The sequence below is a fragment of the Falco naumanni genome, chromosome 5, assembly GCF_017639655.2.
Source record: "Falco naumanni isolate bFalNau1 chromosome 5, bFalNau1.pat, whole genome shotgun sequence".
Lineage (NCBI taxonomy): Eukaryota > Metazoa > Chordata > Aves > Falconiformes > Falconidae > Falco > Falco naumanni.
Window position 1 is genome coordinate 27954810 of NC_054058.1, and position 11617 is coordinate 27966426.

Below are 11617 nucleotides of genomic sequence, written 5' to 3' on the forward strand. Positions count from 1 at the left end.
CAGCAGAGTCTGTCATGTCCATGTCCTATCATATACCTACCTTCCCCCTGAAGTTAATCACAGTGACAACACCTTACCCATACACAGTCATCACATACCCAGCACAGACCCACATGGAGGCTCCTACAGACTGTATACAAATACACATGGTCTTCTCTTAATGTTCTCTTACACATTTTTTCATATACATCCAGTCCCACACAGCTTTTCTCTGTTAACAGTGACAAATGGTCAAATCATTCAAAAAACCACAAGAGAGGGAAAACCCCCAATATCGGAACATGCAGGTGAACAGTACAGTAGAGTTAATGCTTCACTCCCGCATACAAAGAGTTTAAAAAACCCAAAACTTCATAGAGTAAGACTCAAAAAGGATCTTCAACTTTCCACATTGATTCTTTTCCAAGACAAAGCTCCCCATCACCACCTCTGTAACTGGAAGAGGTTTCCATAAAGTTGCAAGCCGCCCATACCTGATTATTTTCTATTCTTCTTTCCCTCTTCCTCTTTTCCTTAATATCTGGGAAATCCGTTGGCTGACTGTTGGTATCTGATGCCCAGGTTTTGATGGATTTACCAATAAAGCAGCAGGAAGAGCACAGAAGACTGTTGTACATACACATCACCTTCCCAACATCTTAGCCAAGCTGCCAAATTACAAAAAAAAAAACAAACCCAAAAAACTAAAAAACAAAACAAAAACCCACACACTAAAAAAACCCCAACCCATCAAAAGCCTGGTGAGGCTTCAAGCAAATCGCTTCATCAGCCCCACGACTGACCTGGGCAAGAAGATACAACTACCTGATCGTTTATTCCGAAGGACTAGCCAGAACAAAAGTGGTTTTCCACCCTGTCAAAGTTATGTGGCATCTGATTCAGCTTGCCTTTTTTTTTTTTGTCCCCCATACACAATAATATTTTCTACCTGCAACAGTCCCAGGGCAATCTAAGTCTACAGGTCTATGCCTGTGCTACAGAACAGCTTTATTATGTGCCTATAGAGGCTCCCCCTTTCAAATGACTGATGTGTTTATCTCCTCCTGAGGTTGCACGTAATTCCATTGCAGCTCACATGTAGCTTTACCCAGAGTTATCATTCACATGTCTTTTGTGAAGTGCTGCTAACCTCAGGTACAGAAGGCAGAACGTAAGACATGCTCAAAATTCAAAGACTGTCCTTTTGCTCAGTGTGACATAAAGACATCGATGCCCGGACTTGCAGCCACATTTTGAAGTCAGGAGGGAACTTTAAACATCAGCCTGGTTTTCCTATGGTCTCTCTGAACTGTCCTAGCCTTTTTCTGCATTTTGCTCCAATGCAGAACTTCCACCTCAAAGCTTTATAAATGGAAGAGTGTGAAGGCTCCTTCATGTACCAAAAACGTCCAGTGATATGCTTTGGGAGAAAACAAAATGGTGATGGATGTTTTGGGTGACAAAGTAAATTGAGTCACTGTTATGCGAGTGGGTGGTAACAAATCTGTACAGTACATACCCGAAACTCTTACGACAGTTATAAGCAGATCATATGAGATTAGGCCAGAGTGCTAGAATTATTTTCTTGACATTTGGTAGAAGATAAAAATTCATCCATCATTTTCATGCAGACCAACCTCACTCTTATAGAAATAGGATATGTTGAGATTCAAGGAAACAAGTAAAAGAAATCAACACAATCAAAAGATCAAGGGCTTGCGTTGGGCGTTTTCAGTTTTACAAATGTCATTCAGCTTTTATTATTTATAATGCTTCACAGTACACTAGTAAACGCTGTCATATTTCATAAAATAATTAAGTCTTAGTAATGGGAGACACTTCTAGCTTCCTGTCTCTATTTAATATTTACTGAGAAATGATGTGAGTTTTATGATCATTACCATGTCTGTAAATAAATGAAGCAAAAATGAGGATGTTTCCTATCTTTAAATTTCTATTTTGGTCTAAAGCCCCATCTGTAGTCCCAGGTACTTATATGCTCATCAACAGTGACGAGGCTTGTGTAATCAGGGATTTTGCAGGATTTCTCTGCCACAGCTTTTTCTCCTTCAAATGCAGTAACAAAACCCACTCCGACAACACCTCCAGCTACTTTCTGCCACAACAGACAAGCAGCTACTGCTGATGGTGTGGGTGGGGAGGCCAGCTTGGCTACAGATTCATTTTGCAGAGAGAAACATCAGCCAAGGAAAGTGAAACCACCTATTTTAGAAAGCGACATTTCTGAGTGGAACTGGATGGTCAACAGACACGGTGAATTAAGAAAACCAGTGCTTCCATTACTAAAAGTGAAATGCATAGTTTCTTGCTCAGGCAAGCCACCCTCGCCACAGACAAAGCATGACAACCGAGCTGCCAACCTGCTGCCTATTAGCAACACAGGACTTTGAGATGATTCATTATGGCCCTGCTTTTGGATATCCCCAAGCCATGTACAAGCAAGAATCCTAAAGCCTGCCACCCACTGCTTTCGTCAGAATTTCTCCCTTTGGTCAAAATTAAATTACGTTTCTCTAGATAAACTACCCCCTAGTGACAGGTGTTTGCCAAACATCACGAGCTCTCAAAAAATGGCCATTAAACTTATTTTGTTTTGTTTCCAACATCACTGATCAAGATTCCCTGGATTTCTAAATAATAATTAATAAGAAATTAAAATCCATTTGCATTATTGATGGTTTCTGTTGGCTTGCTTTGTGGGTTGTGTTGGTTGGTTTGGTTTCTTGGGTTTGTTTGATTTGGGGGGGGGGGGGTGTCTTGGTTTTGGGTGTGGCTTTTTTACCTTTTACTATTTCTCTAAGCTTAAAAAAAATTAATGACAAGACTGCATTTCAGATAAGTTTTGAGATCTGCAAAGAACTGCAGGAAATCTGCCAGATATAGCTTTATTTCCACGGTCTTCTCCAGCCATAGCTTTGTATTGTGGAAATACCCTTATTGAGCATCTCCTTGGTATAATCTGAATTTCTCTTTATTTCAAGAATTATTTTGGGAAAGCTACTTCAATTTCTATTTTAGCTAAAAGAGACCACGAGGTTCCTCACAGAAATTTGCATTGACAAAATAATAAAAACTGAATGGAAAGAAAAATTCACCCACTATCTTAGTGTCACAATGTCTTGTAAATATTCTACTGGGTCTAGAAATGTAGGGGGTAAACACGACTCCAAGAACCAATCTATAGAGAGCATTTCTCTCTGACAGGGGTACATTTTTTATTCACTTTTTTTGATTTGCCTATTTCTTCACAGTGCGGTAGGAAATTGAACTTTTGGTTCTATCAGTTTATGAAAAACAAAAATTGATTTTGTGAGCCCATAGTTCAGATTTTAAGCAGAAAACACAAAACTGTTTTAAAACACTTAATTCCATATTTGTAGGGTAAAAAATTAGCCCTAAAAATTACTGCTTAGCGTTTGGCAATCTGATGTTAGCATCCCACTATCAAGTCGGTTGGCCTTATTGAAGTGCACGAGGCTGAACAGGGAGACCATTGCTCCGCACTTCATTCGGTCTGCACAGGGATCAGCCCTGCAAGATGCCCCTCATCAAGGGATTGACACTTCTGACTGCAGCCCACCCCTTCCCTCCCTCCCTTCCCCCCCAGCAGTACCCACCAGCTGAGCACCAGCAGCAGCATCCCCCTATTATATCAGGCAGGGCAGATGCCCCATCTGCAAATTAAGATCCACTTAAGGGATGTGTGCTGGCAGCACATACACACACACAAACAGACACACTTTAAATCCATTAGCTCACGCACAAGCACAGATAAGTGGCATATCCCCACTGTGTATGTATACATAATTACAGCATATTACTAGAAAGAAAACAGCAAACAGCTACTTTTAACCGAATGATGAGCTTTTGGTGCAGACGACAAGCTTGGTGAATGTCAGGTGCAAGGTGGGCAAGGCTGGGAACATGGCAAGGTCAAGGGGGATTTCAAGCTCCCTGTGAGGCACACCTGTGTTATTCAAAGACAGTTCTTCCTCCTGATGGTTCAATATGGGGGACAAATGTGCCTTTATTAGTAGTTACCACACAGAAACATGACACATGTAATACAGCAGTTTCTGCATTTTAAACCACTGACCACATTAGTACAAAACATTTATTGCTGAACTACATTACGCATGGGTTTGGTACAATCCTAAAGAAACTAAGAAGTGATTTTTATGCCACAATCATCTCATTAGCTAAACAGATCTGCATTACAACAAAAGAAGTTTCTGTTTAGCAACAACAACAAAAAACAAGGGGGGGATGTGTGCAGAGAAGATAATACTTTAAGCCAACCTCAGGTAAACCACGAGTGATCAACATAAAATCTGTATAGGAAATATTTTTCTTCTTCCTTTTTTCCCCTTCTCACAATACCTTTAGCTCCCTTTCAGCCACCCATTTCATTCCTTCAGTTACCACCAACAGATTTTGTACATGCATTTTCATGAATCTTTATTATTTTAAGCAAGTTCCAATTGTTTTTCTTCTGCTTATATAAATAACAGGTATATGGGTGTATGTTAATGTAATGCACCTGCACAGAGAACCGTAAATGAGCTGTTTGAAAGTTTGTATGAAGCCTTGAATAATTTCTATTGTACCAGCGAATAAGGTAGTCCAAGTGCCAACATAAACAGATCTTCCTGTACATAATACAGTCATTTACAAATATATTTCAACACCATAATTTACTGAAAGAAATGGTACCAATATAAGGAGCCTGGGGAACACAGGGTGTGGAAAGCTCAGTGGAGGTCCTTTGTAGAAGTTTTCTACTCTTATATCTACTCAGATTGTTTTCATTATGGATAAATAAGAGAGTGCACATTATTTGTAAGAAACCAGCTCCAAAAGAAAAGGTGTGGAAATTTAAGGATACAAAGAAAATGCACTTTCTCACATACATCCTAAGTCAAGCAGAATAAATAATATGCACCAGGAGATGCTTAGGAAAAAGCTTCTGTATTTGTTAGGGACTTGTTGTACACTTGCCTAGATAAAGGAGAGGAGATGGAGCAGGAAGAATAGAAAAAACCCATGTGTTCCCTCTTACAAACATTTCTTATGAAACCCTTACAAATCTTGACAATGCAGAAAACTTTAAGAATACTCATGTCTTCAACACACTTCTAGATGATCTAGAGAACAGGACATTACAAACAGATTTTAATATCTCCGCCCGCCCCCCCCGCTCCAAAAAAAAAGGGGGGGGGGGGGGGGGTGTTGCAAAAATTAACTGAATAAAAAAGAAAACATAGAGCCAGAATAGAGCACCTCCAAGATGTATTGCAAACCCCATGCCTTCGGTACCAAGAGCAGACACATTAACAAACCTGTCTCATTAGCAGCTACTTCAACAGCCCACCTACAGAATCTGCCTTTACCTGCAATGGACAACTTGCCCTTAAGTGGCATGTGCCAGGAACACTGTCAGGGGAGAGATGCAACAGTACTGAGAGATGACTGATGTCACGTTATTTAGGTGTCCCCTCAGTTTTCCTTTTCACATCCCTCACCTTATCGAGTCTAGAATGAATCACCCCAAATCACCAGTGAGACCATCAACCCTCATGGGGAAGTCTCTCTGCATACATGAAGTATTAGATAAAACTTGAGTTACGAAGAGTGTTTAGTTACTTCATTTTTAAGCTCTACCACATGCAGAGACTCAAACCATTACTAAGCTATCTGGGGTGTAAACTGACAGCACTTAAGAAGTAGCTCCATATTAGGGGAGATTCTTCAACTAATTGACCTAGAGCTAGAGACACTCTTTCCTTGCAGAGACAAACCAAGTAGCAGTTCTACATTTTTTGCCCTCCCAGTTAAGAGGGCTCATTTCTAAGCACACTACAATACTAGTTACCGACGGTGTGCTGCCGCCACTGGGGCTTTGCAGCCAGAATTCGGTAAAACTCGAGAACTTTTTGGCATGAAGCTTCTCAGACAGCAACCAATTTCAGCAGCTGCTAACCATTAGACCCTAGGTGGTAACAGGAAAGCTGACAAGCCCCACCAGCAGCCCCTCCATACAGGTGCACTGACCAAAGAAACAAACCCATTTACTTGGCATCAGCGATACACTGGAGACATGCACAGCCATAAAACCCCAAGACCCGGTTATGACAGTAACACACTGCTCCGGCGACAGCCCGTCCCGTGGCACCCCGGCGCCTGCCCTCCCCCGGGCGCAGCAGCCCACCGATGCTGTCACCCGCGGGGGCTTGCGCAGGGGCTGCCGGCACGAGTGGGCAGCCGGCAGGGAGGGGAGCCCTGCACTCCCCGAGACCTCCCACGGAGAAGCCCCTCTCGGGATCCGCAACACCACCAAAAAGGTGTTTCCGAAACCTCATGCGAGCGTTTAGAGGCACCGGGAACAGGGGCAGGCGGTGTTTTTGTTGAAAAGGCCGGAGCCGCTCCCCCGGCAGCCGGGCAGGGTCCCCGACTCTCCCTCCGAGTAACTCCGAAGTTCCCCCGCGTACACCACCCCCTCCCCATCGCCCCCGGCGCCGCCGCACCGAGCAGCTCCGCAGACCTGACGGCAGCGGCGGGGCTGGGAGCAGGTCGCGACTTCACGGCACGCCGATCGGGGCGGGGGGCTCTTTCACGCTTCGGATAAAGAAAAAGCCCCCTCGGGCGCCAGGGTGCTGCCCCCACGCTGCTGCCCGGCCGCACCGCCGGCGGCCCCCGCCGGCCGCCTCCCCACCCGCGGGCGCCCCGTGCCCGAGAGGTGTCCCCGAGAGGGACACCGCGGGCGCCCAGCCCGCTCGCCCGGCACCCACCTGTAGGACACCTGCTTCCTGAAGGTGAGGCTCCGCAGCTTCTCCTCCAGCGACTCCTCCGCCGCCGACAGCCCCGGCTCCTCCGGGGCCCCGGCGGCACCCGCCGCCTCCCCACCACCCTCGGCCCCCCGGCAGCCACCGCCACCCGCCGCCCCCGTCTCCTCCCCGCCGGCTGCGGCGGGGGGGTTCATTGCGACGGGGCAGCGGGGCCGAGAAGGAGGAGGGGGCAGGCGGGGGGTGGCCGGCGGCTGCAGGCGCTGGGGGGCGGCGGTGGCCGGGGGGCCGCTGCTCCCGGGGCCGGGGGGCGCGCTGCGAGCCGCGGCGGCTGCAAATGGCAGCGCGGCCGCGCAGCATCCATCGGCGGCCGCACTGCAGCGGGGCATTGTGGGAAACTCCCGGCCGCCCCCGCCCCCCGCCACGCCCCGCAGCCCGCCCGCCAATCGCCTCGCCGCACCCGCCGCCACGCCCCCCCACCGCCACGCCCTGCCGCGCCACGCCCCCGCCCACGCGTCGCGGGGACGGTCAGGCCGCCGGGGGCTGGGGAGGTGGCGGGGGCGGCCCGGCCCGCAGGGACCCGCGGCTGCCCCGAGCGGCGCGTTGGAAGCGCCTCCGAGAGCGAGCCCCAGCGCCCCAGGGCGTCCCCGCTGCCCCTGCGGGTTTACCCGTCAGTCGCTTCTGATGCTCTCCCCGGGCAATCTCCATGTAGTCCGCTCCGAACAGAAGCACCCGGCTCCCAGGGGATACCTTTTGACACAGGCACCACATCGCCACTTAGTAAAATAGACTGCCCTCCTGCCTTGTGCCCTGCTTCTTCCTTTTGTTCATTATGGGAGATACAAAAACCTTCCACAGAGGCACCCAGGGGGGGCTATTTAAGCACATAGGCTGACAGTGACAAGAAGATTAAAAAGTACAGGAAAGGTCAAAGCCTGGGACTATACAGAAATTATACCAGGAATTATGCGCAGCCAGTGCTTTGTTTTCTGCATCCAAAATTTCTCCAAGGCAATGCGATGCAAAATAGAAAGACGTAAGGACTAAAGAGGGGAGGCGTGACCAAATAGTGCCCTGCAGGGAAGGCACACCCTGCAGGAACAGAGTTCAGAGGCCCCCCTTCCCCATGGGTGGCTTCGCTTCTTCCTTGTGATCCTTGTGCCACAGCACAGCCAGCGCCATGAGCAAAGTCAAACAGGTAACAGCGTTTACCTGCTGCTTGTATGCACCAGCGTGCAAACCTTGCAAGATCTTGGGCAACAACCAGACTTAGGACAGCCAATAGGTTCTTTACACCTGGTTCTTGTTCCTTCTCCAACCCTATTTAAAGATTCAGCTTCTCCATACTCAGCACATACTGCATATACATTTTTCGCTTCAGCTCCAGCAATGACAGCCCTCCAAGCTAGCCAATTAAGTTTTCCCCTCCCTTGCTGGCAGTAGAGAAGGGTGATGAAAAGTAGATCTTTTTACTACAGTTCAAGTATTTAAAAGTTTAACCAACTTTCAAAATTACATCCTACCCCTATGCATAAATGATGTGTACATTATCTACATACATGTGTGCTTCTCCCAATATGTGTATCAATTTTCTCCCCCACACCTCAGAGTGCTTTCAGTTCCTAATGAGGCACACAGAAGAAAGCATAGTTAAGAAAGGTAATATACAGCTTATTAGAAGGAAAACTAAAGATCTTATGCAAAACTGTAAAAAGGTCTGGCTCCTGCTCTGAGCTGTGTGCAGAGATTCGCAAACTCTGGAACCATCAATGCCTTTTCCATGGAGAGATGGGACCTCCGTTGGAAAGTCTTCTGCTGAACTTCCAGGGACATTAGCAACCAATGTTGCTAGTGAAAGCATCCAATTTAACAGCATGTGACAACTGTTTTTTGCAGAAAAAAAACTAAACTGTTTTGAGCTGGAACTGTTAAAGACCAGTTCAGACCTAGCCCAGCAGCCAGCTTCAAGGATGAGGAGTAGTGCCATAAGCCCCTCTCTCATCAATGGTATCTTCGAGTTTTTGTCGTTGGTGAAAACCGTACAATCTGTTGCTATGAGAAGATGCCAATAGCATGTGCAAAAAATACTTTAATTGCAAATTAATTTTACAGTTGGAGAGCAGAACCATATGCATCATCTCACAGCTTTATTCTTTTAGCCTTTGGTCCGCATGGGAACAGCTCTATGGCCTGTTGCCCCAGCTAATCGCTCCACCTCCCCCACAGCATCTGGAGCAAAGCCTGGCAACTAATTAGAATTTCCTACCCCCGCCTCCAGCAAACATCCATGCCACCGAGCCACGTCCTCCTCCAGCACAAACCCTACTGTAGCTCCTGCTTGTCAATAACTGTTTTGCCCACATGACCACATTTCCACTGTGCTCCAGGATTACCTGGTTTTCCTCTGACGGCTGCAATTTGCATGACTCATTTGCAACATCAGGCGCTAAATTGACTTCCTATGCCTTTTTCTGAATATGAGCAATTATGACAGAATCTGAGGCTGGTGAAGGAAAGCCCTGCTTACACAATTACACCTGTGGCAGAGCTGTCAATTCCTGCAGTTTGAGAAATGCAGCAACAGCTGAAACTTCATCCGAGCATCGTGTTTGCTCCAAGATGTGGTTGCAGACATACTGCTGGATCAGGGGGGAAAGGATGAGCACAAAAATAGATTTTTAGCAGGTTTTGCCAGCATCTGGGATCATCGTGCTGGCAACAGCCTGAATTCCCACAGCCGAGATCTCATTTCTTAAGCTGGCGATTTGGCCAGGGGCTGGGCTGCCAGGTTAAGAGGAGCGCCTCGCATCCCTCTGCGGTGACTCCCCTGCTCATCTGGGAGAGCTGACAAGCTTCAGCAGGTGGGGAGCTCTTTTTCCTAGGTGGAAACTTCTGCATGCCTTGAATAGCAGGGTTGGTGGTGGGAATGAAAGAGGAAATGCAGAGAAAGGAGGGAATTGAGCCTTTTGGAGTAAAGCCAAGGGATGGAGGTTTATTCCATTACTCACATGCCTGTTAAATCCCTTTCTGAACACTCCAGTGCGCACTGGCTGTGTGCACTGCAGTAAGTTTTATTCAGAGTGGGAGGGACTGAAAATCCTATTCCTAATGGAAAAGAGGTGAATATATGGAAAAGGGGAGTGGGGAAGAAAGGGATGAGGCAGCTTTACTTGTTCAGTGTGCCAGGGTAGCCAGTGAGAAGTCAGCCTACTTTAAATGTTCCGTATTCCTTAAGGTCATACAAAATTCATCGTCCAGAAAAACATATAAAAATACATATACCCATACACATGTGTACGTATGCATTTTCGTCCCCTCGAGTTTTTATTCTTTTTTAACATGACTGAACAAACAGCCAGCTTCCCTTCCCAGATCCAGTGCTGACAGACAGGCCCACAAAAACATTCACTTTGGTCAGCATCTGAAGTTCAAGCAGGGCACTGCTTATCCATCAGGTAACTGAGGGATGCCGAGGCTTAACATGGAGTGAGCCACCCCCACCTCAGCAGACCACCCTGCTGGGCAAGCCGCTTCACCCTGCAGCTCTGCCAGCCCTGGCTCCCATTAGCTCTGGTGAGTTACTGTTTTCTGCTACATTCTATGTTTTTTACCATTTTTAAGCTATTTCACAGTGCTGTTCCCCTTTTCACGCGCAGGCTGCCACAGCTAGAAATACACCCCGATTTTTGTTGTCAAGGTGTTCAGCAGGGGTGACAACAAGGGCCTGGCTTGGAAGTGCTGGGGTGCTGCCTCTTCACAAATACCATGGATCAAACCCAGGTTTTTACCAAACAGGTTTAAAAAAGAGGGCTTACAGCATTTCTTTAGGCAGTGGAAGTGAGACAACCCAGCAGACATGGCCTTAATCTACGCTGGTTATCTCTCCTCAGCTCTATCACAACAAAGATAAGGGCCAGAACTTGCAATTTCCTCCTCACTGGAGATACACAAAAAAAGTAATTTTATAGCAACATACAGAACTCATGTAAACACAGCTTAATATTAATTCAGTAATAAAAAGTTGAACAAGTCAATCCTGGCTTCTTTGTGGACTGTTTGAAACCCACAAGATATACCCCACCCCCCCACCCCCCAAACAATGAGAAATCAAATCATTTCACTTCAACTTTTTGAAGCACAAACTGAAGGGAGACAAGACACACAAGCATTATTCATTCTACACAAAGTGAAACATGCTTTTGGCTCCAGTTACTACTTCCTCTGGATCATCTTGCTTTGCTTAATCTCAGCACGCTTTATAGAGAGGAGGAAGCCACCACTGGCCTCATTTTACCAACTGGGAATCTGAAACATGGAGAAGGGTCAGCCAAATTCACCAGCATGCCATGAGCAAGACTAAATCCAGAAGCTCATTTCCTTGGCCCCTATCCAGTGCACTCTCTCTACAGGATATGGCTCCTACAGAATTATTTTACTTATGGCAAAGATGCAAGCTTTTGCTCACTGCTTCTAAACTCCCAGCTAATGAGGTCCATGTTCTATAAAAAACCCAAAAGAAATGAACCAGGAAAGGGAGTACTGGTAATGAATCTACCATGAATACCTCCAAGGATGGCAAAGTCTGTGATGTTGTAAAATAGGTACAAGCAATAGCTAACAGCAAGGGGTGAAGACTTACTACCCAAACCACACCGTGAGAGGCACTGCAAGCTGCATTTGGACACCCTTCCTCCTGCCCTGCCATGGGAATGAGCCTGAGAAATGAGTATCGAAATTCAGCCTTGAATTCAAACATTAACATGCTTTTCAAAGAACAGCATGTACCGGAGGGTGATAGGTAGCAAGGCTGACAGCTCATCACCCAGCATTTCTCC

General features: G+C 46.7%; 1 protein-coding gene across 5 annotated transcripts in view; it reads right to left on the minus strand.

Annotated features, from left to right (window-relative positions):
• Positions 1-7159, minus strand: part of DGKI (diacylglycerol kinase iota) — a 228073-nt gene extending 220914 nt beyond the window's left edge. For all 5 annotated transcript variants that reach the window (XM_040596412.1, XM_040596410.1, XM_040596409.1 and 2 more), the window contains exon 1: positions 6789-7159. In XM_040596412.1, the coding sequence (XP_040452346.1) occupies positions 6789-6979 (191 nt within the window). In that variant the 5' untranslated portion in view covers positions 6980-7159. The remainder of the gene's footprint in view (positions 1-6788) is intronic.
• Positions 7160-11617: the final 4458 nt, after the last annotated feature.